This window comes from Mesoplodon densirostris, chromosome 3, assembly GCF_025265405.1.
Source record: "Mesoplodon densirostris isolate mMesDen1 chromosome 3, mMesDen1 primary haplotype, whole genome shotgun sequence".
Taxonomy (NCBI): domain Eukaryota; kingdom Metazoa; phylum Chordata; class Mammalia; order Artiodactyla; family Ziphiidae; genus Mesoplodon; species Mesoplodon densirostris.
The window spans coordinates 108,743,991-108,767,806 of record NC_082663.1 but is presented as its reverse complement, the minus strand read 5'-3'; the positions used below and the strand labels follow the sequence as shown (position 1 = coordinate 108,767,806).

The window sequence follows — 23,816 nt, the reverse complement described above, 5'->3', positions numbered from 1 at the left end:
ACTGTTGTATTTGGCAATGAAGAGTTTTGATGATCTTTTAAGGGTAGTTTTAGGACCATGGGGATTGAACCGTTTTGAGGCTATTCTTTTATTTATTCATCTTATTAGCAAATAATCATGTATGTGTTTTGTAATTAGCATAACCCTAAATACCAGATTTGGGTTCAGGTCTTCTGTTATAAAATATAGATGAGAGGCCAGGAACAGAGACAGGTAGTATCACAATTTTCCCAAGTAAAATTGAAAACATCTAAGTGCACTATGACTATGAAAAAAATGTAAACCAAATATGATGCTTTGGAAAAACCAATCATTCTAAACTGTGTACAGAGATACAAGATCAGAATGATTAAATAAAGCTTAGCCCAGGGTCCCTATATACAGGTGCACAGGTTTTGCACCGCCCAACTGTAGAGGGTACCATTCACATAATCTAAGTAAATAGCACACCCCAGGGTTGTGCAGGGTTTAACCATATGCATCAGTCCTGCCTTAGCACATACTACTTGGTGCTTGTTTAAGTGATAGACCACGTGTTTATTTTTGGAACACCAGGACATAATGATATATTTATTCTACTTATATGACTTAAGAATGATTTTACAGCCAGAAAATATGATTATAAGTATACAACATACAAAGCATCCCCTCTTGCACATACATAAGCAGTTACAATCTATCAAACTGAAATTTGATTGACTATTTTTGTTTTGCTATTAATATTTGCTGTTCATGTATCGCTGCATGATTCATCAACCAACAAATAAAAATAGGCCATAAGTTTAATATTTTCTGTAAAAATTAGCCAAAGACCTCCATTTAGTTCATGTTAGTACCCAGGTGAGTTTGTAACTCAAATTCTATTTTGGAATAGTAAGAAATAATATGTTTCTGTTGAGCAAAGGTAATCTTACAGCCCTTGAAAATTAAAAGTGTCTTCTAAGTTGGAATATAAAGTACTTTTCAAGGGTAGACATTTCTTACCCCAGTAGTATCTGAGAATTTAACCATTTTGTTAATCAGTGTTTCTCAATTACTTCATTTATTTTAGGAGTTTAAAATCCTTAGGAATTTTGCTTAAAAATATTCAGTCCTCAGTGAAAACAGAGGAAGGAATCAAAGTGTACAGACTGTAATATTTAAATTCTGTTCCTCTATACAAGGCAAAACAAAGGTGATCATTTGGAGGTAATAGGCATTGAGACTCAGAGTAAAGGAAAAGCATGAAATATACATTTCAGAATGTGGCAGTGGTCTTTTGTGATTAGCCTAAAACTTAAAATCTTAAAATAATCCTGGGAAACAAAACAAACAAAAAAACAAATGGGATTTTAAAATCATATGGAACTGTGAAGTCACTAATAGTTTTTGGTGATTGTTTTCACTTCAGAAGAAGAAATAAATAAGTGAAGTACTATATCTTCTCTGTGTGCTGTAACCTTGGTGAGGTCCCTAAGGGGCTAAGGAAACCAAAATGAATCAGGGCTGTAAATGGCAAAATAACTGGCAGAACTGTCATAGCAATGAGGGACCTTGGGAACAGGTTCTCAAGGGGAGGAAAAGGTCCTGAAAAGTGACCCTGCTTCCCAGAAGGTTTATCTAAAAAGAGGGGGTTGGGTGCATGGTCTCTCATGTTCTTCACTAGAACAGAGCTTTACAATGATGCGTCTAGAAAGATACATCTATGACACCTTTCTAATCGTTGCATTTCGATGTTGGGTACACAGAGAATTTAAGGGATCTTCAGCATTGCCTATTGAAGGTAATGTTGCCAGTTGGACAGACCATTAGTTATGCTTGATATGCTTGCTAATGCTCTAAGCTCTGTCTTTTCTCATATTGCTTCATTCCTTTGGCTCAGTGAATTGATTTTATCAACCAAAAGCATAAATGTGAGTCTTAATGTGCTGAAGGCATCTTTGGATGAATTGAAAAAGTATTTAATCCTGTTTTCCTTTGTCGTTTTTATTTCCTATGAGATTTTTTTTTCCTCCTTTACCAGAGAGGGTTTAATTGCATTCAGTCTGAGTGTATATATCAGTGAAGCTGGTGAGTTTGGTAGAGTACAGTTCCTCTTTTAAGAACATCTGTGAAAGGAGTAATCTGTCTATTAAAATGGTAAACCTGTGAATTGACTTTATTGTTGTGTTCTCCAATTTAGCTGAAATTGTATATGTTAATGGCTTCTCATGTATATGAAATGGCAAGTCACTATGCCTAACCAGTCAGCCAGGTTTTTAACTCTGCAGCATTCAAAATAATATTTAGTGGGCATTGCTGAAAGAAGATGAATTAAACTTTTTCTAACACTGGCAAACTTGATTTCTCTGGGATTTGACTAATCTTCACTGTCTAGTCAGTTGTTTGGTTGTGCAGTCCTTGAATTCTGTGATGGGTTTGCATTTAATCAAGGCTTAGAGAACCTGAAGGAAAGCAGTGATGTTTCTCACACTTGGGACCAGAACTAGTATTTGCGTAAAACTTGGCTTCATAAAAAAAAATCCCTGTGCCAATTTTAAGATCCTAAAGAAACCAGAAGCTACTGAATGTAATAGACTTTGTTTTACTTAATTTCCATTTTTTACCCCATCCTTTGTTTTTTACTTCAAAATATTATCCAAGCCTTGATACATAGTTACATATATATAGTTGAGTTCACAAAAAATAATTAACAAAAAATTCCATAATTTGTCTCTTTTTTAAAACTAGTAGAAGTGTCAACATGTAATATAAATATATATCTTTAAAAACCTTTAATTATCTTCTGACTCTGTACTAAGCTTTAAAGAGGCTATTAACTTGCCCAGGTTACTTAGATAATAAGCATTTTCTAGCGTATTAGAACCGTGGCTGTGTCTTTCCCAAGTCCATGGTTTTAATCATTGGGCATTACTCAAATTGAAAAGTTGTTATTTCTTGATTAAAGCAAATTCCCTTGTACTCTCCAATAGGTGTTATTTTTGTAAATCTCCAGACTGGCCTCTGTAGTTGAAGAAAGGAATTTTTATTCATTTATAAATACTCTGATATTTAGACTATTACCACTGACTGGCCTTCTCTCAAATTTGGGAGGCCTAAATGTACTTTAAACAAACATTTCTAGAAATGGAGTGAAGTCTATAATGGTTTCTTTTGCTACTCACAGATGTTGATGAATGCACATCGAATCCCTGCACTAATGGAGATTGTGTTAACACACCTGGATCCTATTATTGTAAATGTCATGCTGGATTCCAGAGGACTCCCACCAAGCAAGCATGCATTGGTAAGGCAGTTTGCTTTCACATATGATGATGTTCCATGAAATATAGTGACCCAGGCTGTTGAGGTTAAAAATGAATTTATTAAAATAAGACATGGAATGAAATAAGTGCTGTTACATTATTACAGATTTACTTTATGCTACCCTCAAAGTGCTCTCTTCAAACATAAACACTTTTTGCATGTGTAACACAGGCAACGTGGTATCTGGCTTCACAAAAAAAATTCGGTTTCTCTTCCTTCCCTAGAACACAGCTTCCTTTCTCCAAGTAACATCAGTAGCATTACTGCTCTCTGATTAACGGAGCTTAAAATTTATTGTCGTTTTCAACTACTCTTTCTTTGTACCTCACACATAGTCGGACACCAAATCTAACCTGCTCTTTTTTTTTTTTTTTTTTGCGGTACGCGGGCCTCTCACCGTTGTGGCCTCTCCCGTTGCGGAGCACAGGCTCCGGACGCACAGGCTCAGCGGCCATGGCTCACGGGCCCAGCTGCTCCGCGGCATGTGGGATCTTCCCGGACCGGGGCACGAACCCGTGTCCCCTGCATCGGCAGGCGGACTCTCAACCACTGCGCCACCAGGGAAGCCCCTAACCTGTTCTTTATTCACAGTTTCCTTGCTATGCCCACCATCCTCGTCCAAACCTCTCCCTCACTCCTGATTCATCCCAGAATTCTTTTAGCAGATGACTCTGCTTGTCTTCTTTTTCATTTCCTATTCATCCCCTGGCAGTTACTTGAATCACTTTATTCCAGCAATTTTTGTCATGTAGCTCTTAATCCAGATATTCTGTAGTTACTTCACTCTTACTCAAATCCTTGCTGACTTTTTTTTAAATTAATTTTTGTTGGAGTATAGTTGATTTACAATGCTATGTTAGTTTCTGCTGTACAGCAAAGTGAATCAGTTATATATATACATATATCCACTTTTTTTTAGATTCTTTTCCCATATAGGTCATTACACAGTATTGAGTAGAGTTCCCTGTGCTATACAGTAGGTTCTTACGACTTATCTATTTTATATATAGTAGTGTGTATATGTCAATCCCAATCTCCCAATTTATCCCTCCCCCTGCTTTCCCCCTTGGTAACCATCAGTTTGTTTTCTACATCTGTGACTCTGTTTCTGTTTTGTAAATAAGTTCATTTGTGCCATATTGTTTTTGGATTCCACATATAAGCGATATCACTTGCTCTGACTTTTAGGTCTTCCACCACTATGTCAGAAGCAACTGCACCGGTAATTCCAGCTGCACTGTCCACCCTCTCCTACATTCACTGCACATCCATTTCATTTTTCTCTTTCTTTCCCTCTTCAGCTATTATAAGTGAGGGCTGTAAAACTGCATAAACCTACGTATCCAAGAAAAAAAGCTATAGTGAGAAATGAAAATTTTGCTGAAGAAGCAACACGATCTTGAATATTACATGTAAAAATAAACTAGATATTTAAAATTACACTTATTGTTTTATTGTCTTTGTCTATAATTATTTTAAAAGACTAATATTTGGCTATTGTTAATTTTCCCAGACATTGATGAATGCATCCAGAATGGGGTTCTTTGTAAGAATGGTCGATGTGTGAACACAGATGGAAGTTTCCAGTGCATTTGCAATGCTGGCTTTGAATTAACTACAGATGGAAAAAACTGTGTTGGTATGGAAATTGCCTGCTCCCTTGCAAAATATTTTTTAAAGGATATACATTTTTATTTAGAACCATATATACTATTTTCATGAAAGCTCACACAACACATATGTGAGAGTTGTTCAGATGACTTAGGTAAAATATAAATACATTTAACCTAAGACTATTAACGTGAAGGGACAGGTTTTTTGGAAATGTCATAACAAATGAATAATTTACTACTTCTGGAAATTTTCTGTGTGGCATATGTTTAATTGTAAGTAGCAGTTGTTCTTTGTAATTATTAACACCTACTGTATTTTGAATGTTGGGGTTATAACACTGACAAAATAGAAAAGGCCCACCTCCAATCTGGGGAAACATAAAAAAGTTTGACATATGTGATAATCAAATCTCTAAATTTTGGTCCTGGTGATGTCTAACAGTGTAGTAAATATCAATACTCCACAGAAATATTCTATTTGCACAGCAACATGTATTTCACCAACTAATGAAAGTCCAGATCATTTCACTTGCAGTGAGGTTGTCATTGCTTTATTCTCTCATACAATATAAACATCCCCTGAAATCATATTAACTTTTTTGGTCATCAAAATAAAACACTACTCATGTGGTTTTAATAGAAACTAAGCACAAAGGTTCCTTAATTCTTTTTCTTTATGTCCTTTACACTAAAGGTCCTTCACGTTTTCTACACTATTTGCCCTCAGTCAGTTGGCATTCATAAGAAAAAAAATCCATGACCACATGCCTCACTTATGCAGTAGAATATGACTAGTGATTGTTTGTAGAAAGAGGGGGAACTGGTTTCCTCAAGGCCAGTGGTGTAATTCACATTCTCCTTCTGCAGATCATGATGAATGTACAACTACCAACATGTGTTTGAATGGGATGTGCATTAATGAAGATGGCAGCTTCAAGTGCATCTGCAAACCAGGATTTGTCTTGGCTCCAAATGGGCGTTACTGCACTGGTATGTATGGCTTTGAGATAGGAAAGTAACCATGATTGAAACCATCTTTTTTATTTAAATCAATCATGCAAGAATTACTTCAGTTTCTTCATGTGGATTTTGTATTATTCACATCTCTTGCTAATTCAGTACGGCAGGTGTCTGAAGTTTCCTAGAAAAACATACATTGTGGTTATGGAACACTAATATCTTTACAAAAATAATAATGGCATAGGAAGAATTAAGGGAATAACAGATTGGTTCTAGCAAGTCTTGTAAAGACAATATAGAAATAATTTCTGTCTACTCTTTGCTTCAATAAAAAAGAGGAAGAAAAAAATCTTGTGTTCTCAGAGCTAGATTTTCCACTGTCATTCATTACTGGTTTTGCATTATATCTTTTCCATAAGCTAATCCACGGATCATTTGTTACTATATCATTACCTAAAAATCTTAGATTGATTTCGTGAAGAAGTAATTTGAATATTCCTAGCAATTGTTTTGTTTATAAAACCCTTTTGAAGGCCGAGCTCTAGCGATAACTTTAGGAAGCAAAATGTATGACTTGGAAATAAATAAGACTGTATTATGTTTATACTCACCATTGGAATTTAGTAAGATGGAACAAATTTTGCAGTTTTACTTAAAAACAAGTTATTTACAGTTTTCTTCTTTTAGACAAAATTAACTCCATGAATGCTTTCTGCCTTCAATTATACAAACTTATCTGAATACCAAATAATACTCATAACCAATCCCTGTAATTTCAGTGAAATTCTGGGGACAGTAGAGAGTGAAAAATCAAGCCCAATTCTTGTATTTCTGAATAAAAGTAGTTTCTTGACTATTCAGGAAAGGGGAGTTCAGTATTAAATAGAAATATTATAGCTTTGCTAATTGAACTCATGCATGGGATGTCATCTCAAGGTTAGCTGACTTGGATTAATCACAGGATATGAGATTAGCATTCTGTTCCAGTGTGTAGCATGACTTTACAGCATGTAACATTTTAGCATTTCTTAAGAAATTTAAGTACACATATAAAGATCACCTAAATCTCACCAGTTCCTGCTTTATTGAACTTTTTATTAATATTTTAATTACAAATGCTGTAATCCATAAATTTTGAAATGCTCATGATTTGGCAGCCCCATGTTTGGAAGGCTGTTTCCCTTTGGGGGAAAACCATTTAATGGTGGATTACAGTTCATAAATTCAAGCAATTGAATTGAAAATTACAAGGGAGACCCCAAATTATTTTGTTATTATGAACTAATTGAATTAAAATTAAAACAGCATCTAGTTAGAATTTTATGTGTGTGTAACTAAAAGTTAAATACAAACACTGACCTCAGTTTGAAGAATTTGTTTCACTTAACTAATTTGAGTTAAATATCATTTAATATTAAGCTGAATTGCCAAATAAATAATAAAAAATGAATTTGTGAGACTCTTCTAAGTGGTAAAATGAGGCAACTTTCACTCAGTCTTTCTGAAAAATATGTTTGAAAGAATTGCATTTGTGTATAAGATTTGTTGTCACATCTGTGTGTTCATCCACAAATTATAAAATTGAAAACAAAATGTTGATAATGTAGAGTGGTGGCAACAGGTGAACTCTGTAGTAAAGTTAAATTTACCCAGTAATGGCCCGGCTTGTGTTTCCTTCTGGGCAGATATTGATGAGTGCCAGACCCCAGGAATCTGCATGAATGGGCATTGCATCAACAATGAAGGGTCCTTCCGCTGTGACTGTCCCCCAGGCCTGGCTGTGGGTGTGGACGGACGCGTGTGTGTTGGTAAGTGAAACATTCTGTAATGGCCCCACTGACCAAATGATCTTTGAAAAAGGGATAAAGATATATCCATACAATGGAATCATATTCAGCCGTAAAAAGGAATGAAGTAGTGATACATACGAAAGCATGGATGAACTTGAAAACATTACACTAAGTGAAAGAAACCACACATAAAAGACCACATAGAGTATGACTCCAAATGAAATATTTGTGAAAGTCAAATCTGTGGAGACAGAGCAGATTAGTGGTTGCTTAGAGCAGAGAGGGTGAGGGTGGTGGGAGAAGGGGTTGATCACCAAAGGCATTTTTGAGGTGGTGAAATGTTCTGAAATCAGCTAGGATGATGATCAACTCTGTGAATATGCTAAAAACTATTGAATTGTACACTCTAAATGGGTGAATTCTTTGTATGTGAATTATATATCAATAAAGTGGTTTAAAAAAAATGGACAAAGAACCTGGCTAGCTCCCTTCAGAAGCCTCTGATGAGATGCAAGTCAGAAATGCTGGAGAAGGAAAAAAAAAAATTGTCCTTTACCAGCATTCTTCACAGTGTTAGATAACCACATCTCTAAATACAATGGATTTATATTTTATAATTAATAACAAATAAGACTTGAAATGGGTACTGTAGTTATATCTAAATAAACTCTTGTTTTTATCCCAAGAAAATCTATTTATTTATTTATTTATTTATTCCATCTGAGTTTTAAAAATGTTTTTAAATTTTATTTTTATACAATTTTAAAGGTTACTTTCCATTTACAGTTATTACAAAATATTGGCTATATTCTCCATGTTGTACAATTATCCTTGAGCCTATCTTATACCCAACAGTTTGTAGCTCCCACTCCTCTACCCCTCTATTGCCCTCTCCCCCTGCCCCCCCGGTAACCACTAGTTTGTTCTCTATATCTGTGAGTCTGCTTTTCTTCCCAAACAAAATTTTAAATGTAAATAATTTATACAATAGAACTTCGACGTATATCAAAAGCTAGAAATGTTTCTAAATAGTTATTCTTCATCACTGTGTAACTAATGATAGAAACCTGGGAAGAGTATGAGAGAGAAAGTATATTTTATTTGAAACCATTCAGAATTCCTCTTGGATACTTTTGAGTTACCAGGCATCAGCTTTAAAGAGGCAGGTAAAATGAAAATGTCATTGGCATTTCGAAACCCAACCAGCGTGTCCTAATGATAGCAAGAGCAGAGTGATTGTGTTGTAAAAATACGTTGAATGCCGTATTCTCTCCAAAGCACTTTCATGAAACTTCTAGGGTGAATTAGCCATTGTGCACCATCTGTTTTCAGGTCACATAGTAAAAGGCAGACATACTCACTGGTTTAAAAGTATATTTGAGAGAAATGAAATTCTTTCTCAGACATAGTTGGTTTTACTTTATTCTTACCTATGGGAATCAAAACATTTGGATTCTGAAGGTTAAAAAAAAAAGAAGCAACAGCAGATGGAAATAATCTGACCACTTAAAGTTTCATCCACTCTATCCAATCTAGGATTTATTTCAGCTTACAAGATTGTCAGCACTTGTTCAGGGCTATTTCAAATACAGTAACTAGAAGAATGTAGCTCCTTGCTGCTTAGAGAGCTAAAATATTTTCAGTTGCTTTTTTCCTTTATCTAAATGATTTTGCTGAAACCTATGGTGAATACAAAACCAGTTTTGGAGGGAGAAATGATTTTTCTTTTAAGCAACTGACATATAAGTAGTTGTTAGGAATTCAGTGTTCAAACACAAATATTCCTTCTCTTGTCCACATACAGAAGAAGCATTAGAAATTTTTGGGAAACCTTCTCCTGTTTTTCACAATTGTGGTTACTTAAACTTTTAAAAATAAAAGCACTATTTGTTCTGTGTGTAAAATTATATATTACTGTTTCCTTAACATGTTAGATATGTTTTCTTCATGTCTTCTGCCTTTTGAAATGCTTTCAGATGCATTGATTGTTGAGGTTAGAAATGAATCATTACTATGAATTATTATTAGAGTTAGCACTTTAATTTTAGATTTTGTTTGTTCATTTTTATTTCCCTAGATAGTGAGATGTGGGTTTTTATTTTCAGAAAATTAAACTACTATTGTAACTAGTATGTTGAACAAGCATGACTCACAGGCAGAATATGAACAAAAGGCAACTGTATTTTGTTTTTTTCAATCCTTTAAAAATACATTTTTAACTATTCAATGGGAGCAGTTTATCCAATAAGTAAGGGAGAAAACTCAGGCACCCCCTTACTTTACTATTTTTAGATAGCAAAAATTTATATGACTACTTTAGGTAATGAAAATAATCTGAATTTAGCAATTAGAATGTCCAGCATCATATAATAGTTAATATTCGAACTTGATTTGAAGTTATGACTTCCAAGCTCAGACCTTCGTGAGGAAGACATTTCTGACTCCACAGGCTCAAGTGCAGGAGGAAAGGTGAGAAGGCAGAAGCAGTGACAGTGTCCTAGGGTGGCTTCAAGACTTCTGGGCTTCACACGAGTTTAAAGCCAATCTCTTCCTCGTGGGTGATTTCATGATTTTGTCAGGGACGTTGGCCTGCCCTTGCCGAGATGCAGACACTGCATTTTTCTCCTGGTGGCCACTCCTGGCTCAACGTCTTGTCTTTCTGCAGTCCACTTGAGACAGAGATCTAATGGTGTCTCATCACCCTCCATGTAGTTGTTTTAGGAACCTCTCTTAGTGTGGCCCATGTCTCATCCATAGGACATGCCACCCTTTGCCCTCTGAACCGAGTGAATAGAGGTTCTACGGTGGGAATAGCAGCCACTCTCCTCTGTGCGCTACGTGTCCCTGACAGAGTTGGGTACAAAGCTCTTCAAGTTGCTCCCTGCGAAGCTCTGCTCTCTTGACCAGGGGTGAGGATGGAAGCATGCCCAACTTGTCATCTGGCTCTTCCAAAAAAATCCTCCTCAGAAACTCTTCTCTTAATTGCTATTCTCCAAATTGTATCCTCGGCATTGGGAGGGGTTTAAGGACCTGGCAACCAATTTTCCATCTCTACTTCCTTCAGGATGGAGTCTCAAAATTCACCTTGTTATATGATATTTAGCACCATGGGATTTCAGCTTAAATTTCCGTTTTAACATCATGTTACGTTAGTATTTCAATATCTTCATGAACACTGTTTGACAGTTCTGTCAGGTAAAAGGTTAATTTTTTTCTTTACCCTAGTTCTGCTATTTACTAGCTATGAGGCCTTAGGCAAGATACATTACCTCTCTGTGCCTCCTTTGCTCACTAGTTGTTTTTGAAGATTAAATACGTTAACATTAGATGTATTTGTGTAAAGCTTGAATGATGTCTGACACATAAAACATGCCCAATAAGTTAACTATTACAATTATTACTGTTTTGTTAAATCGGAATAGTGATGTTACATTAAAAATAGTCTTAGAGTTGCTGCTTTAAGCTATAAAGAAAAGTTGATACTAAAGAATGAAAAATACAGTTAACATCTTGTGTCCATACCGATTTTACCTTTGGTAAAGATAAAGTATGATAATTCCATGAAAAAATCCTTTAGCAATTCCAATTTTTAAGAAAGAAAAGACATGGAGAAATTTGATAACATATGGAACAGGTATAGCTTAGGATTAAGTCCCCTCACCGACCAGAATATTCATGTGAGCATGTTCTGATGGTGCTGCTGGTATCGGTGCCTGTAATTCTGTGCACTGGGGACAGTGGCTTGGTTACATTGAAGAGAATAATGTGAACTAAGGTTGCAGTGTGGGGTCTTTGAAAATGAAAAAGTCAACTGTCTTCATTAAAAATAGAAGTGAGTACCATAGGTTTTTTATCAACTTGCTTCTAAAAATTGTTCCTGGCTTATGTTCTCAACATGAAAACAGAAATAACTTTGACCATTCTATGATGCCTTTTGAGATAAGTGGTACCATGCTAAGAACTCACAAAAATCTTATTGAAAATCATGAACTATGTGGTATTTGTGCATATTTGTCATTGTGTTGAGTTCTATTCTTATGTGTAACTCAGAGCTGACTGCCAAACCAGGCCATAGCAGAAGCAGAAAGGGACAGCACGTCCCCTTCCCAGGGTTGGTGTGGTAAAATCTTATGACCTTCTTCTATCTGAGCATACACAGATCTCATTGTTTAATGCAGCCACACATCTCATTGTTTTAACGGGAAACATCACCACATCGTAAGACATAGGTGACTCACTTTGCATAACAAGCAGATAAAGTTATTTCCAGCAAGTTATGAATAATTATAGATATTTATAATAATGGTTATCTCTTTGATGGAATTGCCATATCAATAGACTGTTTAAAAGCTCTACTGCTTCTCTGGCCTGTATGATGATCTGAGTTTTTTTTATAGTTCACCAGTTACCATCTCATAAAGTTGTATCATATTTTATGAGAATTTAGAATGAGAGAACTAAGCAGGATATGCTTCTTTGGGGTGTAACAGGACATAGTAGAAAGAGGAAAAGTTTTGGAGGTCACACAAGCCTAAGTCTGAATCCCAGGTCAGACAGTGGATAGTCTACAGCTTTGAGGTACTTATATAACCCCTCTGAACCTCAACCTCCTCATCTATAAAAAGTGGATAAGGGGGCTTCCCTGGTGGCGCAGTGGGTGAGAGTCCGCCTGCCGATGCAGGGCACATGAGTTCGTGCCCCGGTCCGGGAAGATCCCACATGCTGCGGAGTGGCTGGGCCTGTGAGCCATGGCCGCTGAGCCTGCGCGTCCGGAGCCTGTGCTCCACAGCGGGAGAGGCCCGCGTACCGCAAAAAAAAAAGTGGATAATGATCACTATCCTATGGAGTTGTTGACCTGAATGTTCAACAAGATAATGTCTGTAAAGCAACACGCACAATGCCACAGACACATAGTGATAGTTATTGAATATTACTTGTGTAACTGGATTTATTAAGAGTCTGCAATGATTAAAACATAGTCACAACAGTAAATTGGGGGTTGAAGAGAAAGGTCACCTAACTCAGAAATTTAAGTAAGAAAGTTCATGACCAAGCAGTATCATCTCAAGGTAGTTTAACTGCACTGCACTTCATTGTTCATAAGAACTTCTAAAATAGAAATAATATTAAATGTAGTCAGTGATTAGAGCTCTAAGTCTTGTTTATAACTCTGGAAATATATCTGGCTCAATGACAGGCCCGTGAGGAAAAGTGGGATAATTGATGCATGTGTAGCACATAAAACTTCTTGGAGAAAAAAAAAAGAATTGTTGATAATGCATTTATTCTTTTCCTCTCTCAACTAACATTTGTTGATCTCTTAACACTATGAGATGCTAAAGATACAAAGAAAAAGAAAAGTGGCAGATGCCTTCTAGAAGCTTCCCATATAGTGACCACTTAAGTTACAAGAAGCCTTCAGTTTTGAAATCTCTTTGTCTCTATCACTGTCTCAAATCATTGTTCTTCTGTTTCCTTTAGATACTCACATGCGCAGTACATGCTATGGTGGAATCAAGAAGGGAGTGTGTGTCCGTCCTTTCCCTGGCGCAGTGACCAAGTCTGAATGCTGCTGTGCCAATCCAGACTATGGTTTTGGAGAGCCCTGCCAGCCATGCCCTGCTAAAAATTCAGGTAGTCACCTTTGCCAGTTTCACACCTGATAAAGAATCTAGAAATATCACATTAGATATTTGGCCAAAGAGTACCTTGGCTCTGAAGTGTTTTGTCTTTATTTTTAATGGAAGAAAAGAAATACAAATCTGTGTTGATATGTGAAGCATATAATAAAGAGACCTGTCTTGTTTTTACTTATGATCTCTAGGCAGAGAGAACACACGGTGAATTTTATGATTATTTATTTATTTTGTGATCCAATTATGACTGTTACAATGGATCCTTTACGTGAATATGTTAGCCTCAAAATCTTCCATCCCTTCTGTCATTCTGAAGATAAATAGCATAAAATTTACGTATCACTTTCAAGGTTATAATAAGTTCATGAGAACCTGGTTTTATTTATTTATTTTTAATCTTTACACAGAATGGTCTTAGGCTGCAGTCTATCAGAAGTTCCAGTCTATCAGGAATCTATCAGTGGTTCCAAAAAGTCATAAATTTACTTCTGAATGTTGTCATAAATTATAGGCACATTAAACAGTTTAATTCTTTGACTATTCTATGACTTGTTCATTCATATTTTTATGAAAACTGTATTGAATAGATGTAAGTACAGTAGGGAATCAGAAATAAACACAATCTCTTTTCCTTTAAAGTTGGGAATAGTTGAAAATATAGGTAGGCAAACATATAAATTACAGTTTAATATGATTGCTGCCTTAAAAGGGACATAAAGAACTGGGAGAGCACAAAGGAAGGAGCAATTAGTTGCCTGGGGAGGCTGGGAAAGACTGCACAGAGGGGTGGAGGCTTACTTTGGTCTTGAAAAAAGGAATAAGAACTTCCCAGGTAGAAGATGGAAGAAATGAATTCCAGCAAAGGAAATGGCTTGTAATTTTGTTAAAAGTCCTAAATGGACTGTTCAAACCTTAGCAAAATGGTGAGAGTCCCTCTGGAAGAATTACTGAGCATGACATATTTTAAAAAGAGGAGTTAATGAAGGAAGTCTTCCCCTAAAATGTTAAATGAATTATGCATATTATGAAAGAAGTGCAAAAATTGATAACAAGACTAGGTAAAAAGATTAGTGACTAATAAAATGAGTTGTGAATATAAGTGGAAATGTAGGACACAATAAAGATAGCATTGAGATCAGTGAGAACAAATTAAACTAAGTAATTAATATTGTTGATAAATATTGGAAAAAATATGAAGTTAGCTCCCTACATTAAATGTTACAAAATAATATTTTTGTAGAAGATACAAACTTTTTGTTATCTTGTAATGATAAAGGACTCTCAAAACAGACCCCAAAGACTAAAATACACATATAAAGTAGAAAAATATTTTATTTAATTTATAAAGAATTTACATTAATCAATAAGGAAAGTTGAAATCCTCTATAGAAAAAAGTATAGTGTACACAGAACTTCACAAAGCAGAAAGGCAAATGGTAGAGTGCCATATAAAAAGATGTCCAATCTATCTAAAATTAAAAGAAAAGTTTAAAAAGGTATCATTTTTGTTTATTAGATTGGTAAAATACAAATAATTGATTTTCCCCAGTGTTGGGGAGAATATACAGAAATGGGTACTCTCTTACATTGGTGCTAGAAGGGTAACCTGGGATATTTAGGGAGAGGGGGACTATCAAAAACCTTAAAAGAGACATAAACTTTGAGCAGTTTTACTTCCAAGAGATTAACCTAGTGACGGAACTGAACTTTGTATTTTTTTATTATAATTGCAGAAAGTTGAACAAACCTAATTTCATCAATAAGAGATTGATTGAATGAGAGTGGTAGATCCACATAACTGAGAAAAGATGTTAAATCATCTATTATAAATAGGCTATTACATGAAATGTCTATTGTAGAGTACAGAGAGTCCAAGCCTGCTCCCCAATTACAACCTCTATGACCTGAGCATGTTACTTCCCATCTCTATCCAAGCTCTCTTGGGAGTAAAAGAGGAAAAATAACAGTATCTAGTTTGTGGTATTGGGAGGATTAAATAAATTATTAGATGCAAAATGCTAGAACAACACCAGGCACATCACGTGGTAAATGCTATTTATTACATAAGTGTTTTCTGTTAGTTTATTATTGAGAGGAGAAGAAAAGCTAAAAAGCAATCTCTGTTGTACAATTTAGATTTTTTTAAAGTTTACATAAGTAGAAAATATTTGTAATGTTTATCAATATATTAATGAAATTCAGGGTGATAATCACAGTTATGTTTATTTACTTTTTTATGCTTACCTGTGATTTTGGAATTCTTAAAATAATTTTGTGCTAGGAAATGGTCCTTCTTTTCATTTTAAGTTATTGCAGGTAATTCTTAATGATAGTTTTGGAGTTATGTAAGTGACTTGTGTGTGGAACAGATATAGTTTAAAGGTTTTGATTTCTCTATTTGTTTTTATCTTACAGCTGAATTCCACGGTCTTTGTAGTAGTGGAGTAGGTATCACTGTGGATGGAAGAGGTAGCTCTATTCAATTCTCAATCTTATAATAATTATATAGTTTTATAGCTTTATTATTATAATATTATAGATAAGATGTATTTAATATTATAAAAATATATCAGTATAAAGTAATAAAATAAATTATCTCCTAGAACAATGGTTATAAGCTAGATGATATCAATCAGTATGTAGATGTACATTTTTCATAGTAGATAAATATTTTTCTGTTAAATATGCATTGTTTAAAATGTCACTAACAAACTACAACCATGATTTTACGGATACCGTCACTTAAGAAGAATCTAGAGCTTGTAAAAAAAAAAAAAAAGAAAAACAAGACAATTTAAAGAAAAATGTTAAATAATGGTGCTGACATGGTTTAAACAAAAACAATCTGTAAGAGATATTTGATATGGATCTTTAAGAGATATTTGAGATATACTGCCCTAAAAATAAATTGACTACTTATGACTAAGAATACTAAAATGTTTCTGTCCAACCAAAGAAGTACAAGGTTTCATTAAAGTTTTCTTTTTTTTTAATTTAGCACTATGATTAACAAAATTACGATATAGAACTTGAATATTAAGTGCATATGTGTTTATAAAGTTATTTTATATATTAATAGTGTCCTTTGTTTTTTTAAAATAAAATTGTAGGGTGCTATTAATCGTTAGTTTACATATATATTCTAATACTTTCATGTTTGAGGAGACTTTAGACAAATTATAGATTAATTGACAGTAAATGTCACATTTTTTTGCAAAGAACATCAGAAACCAGAGTAAAGGGCAAACTTTTACAATGATGTTTCTCCCAAAAATTAAATTAAAAGACTGACATTTCTGGAGTATTTAAGGCTTCCCAAATTCTAGAACACAGTAGTTAGGATTAAAATTTGAGCATAGTTACCAAAATTTTATTTTATGCCGACTGTTTTTTTATTCCCTTTCAATATGGCCTCCCCAACAGAGTCAGCTGCCCATTGCAACTAGATGGTTGCTCATACAAGCACATCATTCCTCAAGTCCCACGGCCCACGGGTGACAGAGAGTAATCATGTTCATGGCTTGTTGTAAAACATTGTGTTCTCAAGCATCCACATTTGAACTGTCCTCTCCATTAATTTCAACTTATCAACAATGAGTAACATTTAATAAGTATCATATTACTTAGTTGACTATAAAAAATGATAATAAAATAAAAATATTCCAGGCCTTCAGGACCATAAAATTATACAGACACCCTAATAAATCTTTGCCTTTTAATTAGATGGTTATAATACCTATCAAGTTGAGTTTTCCTTTGGGTTTTGAGCCAACAGTCTATAAATTTCTTAATAATTTTATCATAAATGCCAGCATATTACATGGCTTAATGCTTTGAATTTCTGCCGGTTCCCTTCATTTTTCTTTTGACTTACCACAAAGTGTCCCATATCTCTCAATTTTATTCTCACTCCTTATTTTCATTTCCTTTCCCTTTCTGAAAGGCAGACAAATTGGGGGTTTGCAGGGTTAGACACTATGTATTTTGAGTGATCGTTACTAGACATACATGTATCAATAGACAGTAAGTGGCTGTGAGCATTAAACTTTGAACATTTAATGCAGATATCAATGAGTGTGCTCTGGATCCTGATATATGTGCCAATGGAATTTGTGAAAATTTACGTGGTAGTTACCGTTGTAATTGCAACAGTGGCTATGAGCCAGATGCCTCTGGAAGAAACTGTATTGGTAAGTTATTTGTTTTATTATACAAGAGCCTTTTGTATAGTTTAATCCCATGGATTATAGGAGAAATCAAACTACAAATAAATGAGTAAAACTAGAGATCTTACAGTTTTTCTTGTTTCCATTTTAGTACAGAGATATAAAAATATGGGAATCAAACAAATGCTGTTACATAGTAACAGACTTTGTAGTGGCACAATTTAATATTTAAATTATTTTTCCCAAGCGAATGGACACAGAGTCAGTTATCGGCCTGTTATATCTGCATATATCTTAATCCCATAATTTTTCACTAGAAAGTGGGATTCAAAAATTAATGAGGCAGTGTGGATAATAATAAGTTAAGAAAATTAAATATTACAGGTTGACTTATAAAGAATCAGTTGCTGCAACATATCCAAACATGATAACTGAGATGGGTGTTTCCTTTTGTAATTTATAAGGGAATGTTTGAAAAAACTCAGATATGTAGTTCATATGTTCAAGAATTTGTGAAGAATCTAGATTTTCCCGTGGAGCACTTGAGTTCACTTTTATAAAACAAATGTTATTCCATCAATTATTATATATAATAATTTGTACATCTAACCACTGATGACTCTTACATCCAAGTCTTGATGATTATGATTAGAAAGAAATACATTTTTCTATGTTTATGGCTCTGGGTTTTATTACTGATTTATGTTATTACATATCCATTTCACCTTGGGTTGAAGATATACATACAGATGGATATATAAAGCTATATTTAATATCATGTACTTATAACAGATTTTGATATCTGTTGGGAATGGCACCAGCCAGAGATTGTTGAACATTTATAAAAATATGCAAACCAGCTAGTTTTTATTCCCCAGAAGCAAAGTTGCTTCCAGCATAGTGTCCAAGTACAGTTGAGCACATGAGTACCCTACTGAAAACAGGGAAATTCAGTGAGCATTCACACATTGAACACGGTTCATGGCACTACTCAACTCTTTAAAGTAGGTACGTGCATAATTTTGATTAAATTAAAACTAGATTTTAAAAATAAAAATGAAGCCAAATTCCAGTTTTAGTTTGCTGGGGCTGCCCTAACAAAGTACACAAAACGGGGTTGCTTAAAACAATGGAAATTGATTGTTACAGTTTGGGAAGTCAGAAGTCCAAAATCAAGGTGTCAGCAGGACCACACTCTCTCTAATGGCTCTAGGGGAGAATCTTTCCTTTCCTCTTCTAGTCTCTGGTGTTTGCTGGCAATCTTCAGCATTCCTAGGCTTTTAGATGTGTCACTCTAGCCACACATCCATCTTTCCCCTGTGTGTCTTCACATCAGCTTCCCTCTGTATGTGTCTGTCCCTATGTCAAAATTTGCCCTTTTTCATGTGGACTCCAGTCATTGATGTCCATACCTATATTGGAATACAACCTACCTGAAAGATCTTATTTTAACTTGATTACTCTATAATGATCCTATTTCTAAATAAGGTCACATTCTGAGGTACTGTGGGTTAGAGACTCAAAATATTTTTTGAGAGACGCATTTCAACCCATAGCATGGACTAATGGATAAATAAATAGTGATTCACCCATTTGATAAAATGTACAATCATGAGGGAGATTATGGTGATGCTTAAAATATAATACCACTGCGGGGCAGTAAGTAAATGAAGAACAAAGTAGTAATGTGCCTTTTCCAAAGCATTACACACCTCCCAGGAACTTCAAAACATCTTAAAAGTAGCCACAAGAATAAGAATGTTCCATATGAGTAAAACCAAATATATTTTGCTTAGGATCAGGAATGTGCTTTGGATACGAAGAGACTGAGTCAAGGTATGGGGTGAGGAAAAAAACAAACAACAAAAATAAAACATTTTGATCACTGTGCTGTTTGTTTCACTGTGTGTGTCTCCTGTCTTCTAACGGTTGCTTCCAGACATTGATGAGTGCCTGGTAAACAGACTGCTCTGTGACAATGGCCTATGCCGAAACACACCTGGGAGCTACAGCTGCACCTGCCCACCTGGCTATGTGTTCAGGACTGAGACAGAGACGTGTGAAGGTAAGAGTCATCTTCCTTCGTTGTGAACAGTAAGCAACTCAATATGTGTGAACCACAAGTACGTTATGAAGCAATAGAGCAGAAAGAATGTTGTTTGAATATGTTTTAAATTTTATAATCTCTTTTAGCTAATCTGCCAGTTTTAGAAATAGCATGCACCTAACCCAGTTTATAAAACCATCAGTTTTGTCCCATTCAGATGAAATATCAACAAACATTTTGAATTTAATGGGAAAAAAAAGTGAAAGGAGCTAATTTGTTTTACTTGCTAATAAAATGTCAAATTTTTGTTTGTTTTTCCCTTTTTAAAACCACTGTGACACATTAGCCTGGGGGAACCTGCACTGTAATGGCAAAGTCAGCACTTTGGCATTTTATTTATGAAATGATTGATAGACCTCAGAGGTTGGCCCAGAAAATATTTGGGGCTTGAGTAAAAATGGTCACCTTAATTAAATTTATAGTCCAAGAAAATTGTCCTTTGCATTTGAAAATTTTGAAGTTATAATTTGGGCTTAAAGATCATGAATCACTGTTTAAAAACGTCTTCCTTTTCTTTTAAGCTCATTTTTCTTCAGTGGAAGTTACATGAATGAGTTAAATGCTTAGGAAAGGCCTCATTTTCAGGAGATACCAGCTAAGCAATGAGTGCCTTCAATTATGTTTTTGTTTCTTGATCGAAGTACTGTGTATTTCAGAATATTCTGTTGTATGACTACTAGTCATTGTTCCTTTTAAGTCTCACTGTGTGGGCCTACAGAAGTGTCCCATGACATTCTCAAATCCAATAACTACTTCCGAATAGTAACCTCTTCAAAAAAAAAATTCATCTTTAGTTATTCGGAGTAGCCCTTTTTTATCTGTTAAAGTATTTGTTTCCTAGTGACTTCATAGCCAAGAAAACTGCAATAGTAATATTATGCAAAAAGATGTTAACATTCTCTTCATCTTATTGTTTAACTTCAAAGCATTCTTATGAACAGAAACAAGTTAGGACTCAAACAAGATGCCAGAACACAAACGATTTAGCTGAAGTCAATGAAATGCAATTACAAAGTGCAATTCTCAGTTTGGATTGAATTTGAGGGACCACTGAAAAGCAGTAATTAACCTGAAGAAAGAAAACAAGGGAAGAAAAAAGAAAACCTTGGCATAAAATGCAGTTTTTCTGAACTTAGTTCTGATAACTGTTGAGTTCCCCTCCTATCCACCACCTGTGGCAGGAGCTGCTCAAAGAAAAGCTCACTTTCCATTCCCAACTAAAGTACTTGAAGATTCATCCTGTCCATAGATGAGCGGAGATGACAGGGGGCACACTTAAGAATTTTGAATATTTTCACATAATATGTGTTTAGCCTAAGCTTCTTAAATGTATTCAACCCGAGTCTTTATTTTCTAGCACCCACTCCCCTCAACACCTCTTATCCTTCAAAATTGCCATGAGAAACTTTGTAAAAGAAAAAAAATTCTAGCCATATTTACTCCATGAGTTTTTTGGAGGGTGGGAGAAGGGATTTTAAGAATTGTGTTTCCTTCCATTTTGTTTTTATTCCCGACTTTCTACACTTCCTTCGCACTGCCCTTTATCAGTTTTATCTATTGTCTCTTGGAAGATAAGCTTCTGTTAAATGTCAGGAAGCTCTGAAAGCAAGAATAGCTAAGGATATCATCTTGATTTAACTGGGAAGCTGATGATTATTAGGACTGGTTTCCCTGTCCATAGCGACAGTACCCTTTGGTGCTATTGTGAGGGAGACACATAACAGGGAACTAAATGGTTGGTGTCTGATTCAGTTTGGTTTGCATACCAAATCATCAATATTTACAGCATATTTCTTCCATTTTAACGAGTAAGATGAAGTTGAAGGGTACTGAGAGGTGAAATACCAAAGGGTAAATAAAAGGGATTCACCTCCTTACGTGAAAAAGTGAAGAGTAGGAGCTAATGGTGTTTAATAGTATGACATTGGATGATTACATAAATATTAAGCCGTATTAATACCAAATCAGGCAACAGTGATGGTTAGAAAACATGGTCTTTACTTATTTTGTCCAAAGGATAATTGTTCCTGATAAACCTGAGCCTTTTCTTTAATACGAAATATGTTTTATTATCTGTCATTTATAAGAAAGAAGTTAATATTATGTAAATAAAAGATAAATGATAGAGAAATATTTTGGTTCTAGCCTTATGACATTTGTGGAAATAAAAATGATTTATTGTGAGAAATCCAACCAAATAACTGTTATTTCTACACTTTCTTCCCACTATTAAGTTATTTGCATTTTATTAAGTGTTTTGCAAAAAAGAAATAGACCTGCAGGCCATGGATATCTTTTTCCCTTGGGTGTCCTCCTTATTTCCAGCCTTGCATTCACACAATAAATTTGTCTGCCTGAAGCAGTTCTCTGCATGTTATTCTTTCTAAACTAATTTCCAAAAACTAGGCAGGGAATTATCAGCCAATTCATTGCCGATTCTAGCTTTCTCTATATATATTTGCTATATTCACTGATTTTGCTTGTCATTCATGTTTTCAACAGGCTATTTTAAATACGTAATAAATAGCAGTGATCAAGTTTCTCTGATATTTCAAACTGAAGTTACGAAAATTTATTTTACTTTTTTTGTTTGAGCTCTGAGAGTCTGTGAAAGTTAAAATTTTTATAGCAAGCACTGTGGTTTAGATTGTGTTTCCAGTGACATAACTAGTTAAATGTAAACCAGATGTGCTTTGAAGTTTATTTCCAGGAATGTACAGTGAACTGTTTCAGTTCCTGGTTCCACGACATTTATAACATAAAAACATTGTATTTAAAGAAAAATTAAACAGTTTATATTTGTAGCTGTCATGGCATGTGTTTATAGTTTTTGAGTTCATAATTGCTTAATATAAAATAGGGATTTTGAAAGTATATGATACTGACATTTTTCTTTTGGGGGAGCTTCTTACAAATAAAATTAGTAGGTAATATATCATCTGTCTTCAGATTAGGTATCTGCTGCTTTTTGGCTGATTTCTTTTTTACATTGTGTTTTTATTGAAAGAATTTTAGTACTCTGGAATAGATGTTTTCATTCCAAATCTGTGCTATATTTATAAAACCTGCTCTTGTATTTTTCTTTTAAGAGGCTTTCTTGCTACAAATGACCTGAAAGAAAGATGCATTTATATTTCTTCACACAATTTCTACTTGAAGAATTTATTTAATAGCTGGGTACTTCTTTAGTAGTTTTGAAATAGCAAAGAAGGAACATACCTGTTTTCCACATGGATTTTTAAATTTGCATTTCAAGTCCATAGACTTGAAAATCAGCGAGCCCTGCCTTTTCAGAACCAGTTTAGTTTATATTTGACTTGAGATGTTCAAGAGTAAACATTACAATCTTCTAGTTATTTATTTGCATGTTTTCCTTGGTATATATAGTATTCATGTTTAATTCAAAGAGGTATTTAGAAAAAAATAAGTATTATGGTGAACTCGGAAACTGTAGTGTTCAACAAAAAAAATCTTGAGGTATGTTGACCTGTTTCAGATAGTTAACCAAATACAGAAAGAAATCCATGTCTCTCTTCCTTAAATTGAGTGGTTTAATTTATATTGAAGGTCAGTCTTTGATATTGTTTCTAAACACTTTAGCTAAATCTTGTATTTATTTTTAATTAACTCATGTTAAACTACTTAACTTTATTGGCTTGACATTTTGTTTAGTCACCACTTGAGAACATAGGCATACTCTAATTCTGACCGTCATACTTCTGACCGTCAACAGGAGTTGTTTAGATTATGGTATATGATTTGATTTAAGACTCAGATCAAATTAATGATGGTAAAGGTCTATTTAAAACAATTAAAAGATTTTTTTCTCTTTTTAATTTTAGCACAAACAGTTGTGCTTTAAAAATGTCTCACGCCAGGGGGCTTCCCTGGTGGCGCAGTGGTTGAGAGTCCGCCTGCCGATGCAGGGGACACAGGTTCGTGCCCCAGTCCGGGAAGATCCCACGTGCCGCGGAGCGGCTGGGCCCGTGAGCCATGGCTGCTGAGCCTGCGCATCCGGAGCCTGTGCTCCACAACGAGAGAGGCCACAACAGTGAGAGGCCCTCAAAAATGTCTCACACCAAACATGGAAATGTGGACGGGAAGGTGGATAAGGGCTAGAGGAGAATGCTGTACCCAGTATTAAAGTTTCATCCCTTATTCCCTGATTTGTATCCAGAAATTTGGAATTAAAGCCAGCATTGTGATATGTTATCTCTACTACAGGCTTTTAAAATTCTTCCAAAACCTCTTGGAGCCAC

General features: G+C 34.9%; 1 protein-coding gene across 1 annotated transcript in view; it reads left to right on the top strand.

The window, feature by feature from the left end:
- The window catches only part of FBN2 (fibrillin 2), a 230,142-nt gene that overhangs the window by 125,413 nt on the left and 80,913 nt on the right, over nt 1-23,816 (top strand). Inside the window, exons 12-19 of the mRNA XM_060093309.1 lie at nt 3,146-3,265; nt 4,799-4,924; nt 5,766-5,888; nt 7,544-7,666; nt 13,130-13,282; nt 15,700-15,753; nt 17,349-17,474; nt 19,390-19,515. Of these exons, the coding sequence (XP_059949292.1) occupies nt 3,146-3,265; nt 4,799-4,924; nt 5,766-5,888; nt 7,544-7,666; nt 13,130-13,282; nt 15,700-15,753; nt 17,349-17,474; nt 19,390-19,515 (951 nt within the window). The remainder of the gene's footprint in view (nt 1-3,145; nt 3,266-4,798; nt 4,925-5,765; nt 5,889-7,543; nt 7,667-13,129; nt 13,283-15,699; nt 15,754-17,348; nt 17,475-19,389; nt 19,516-23,816) is intronic.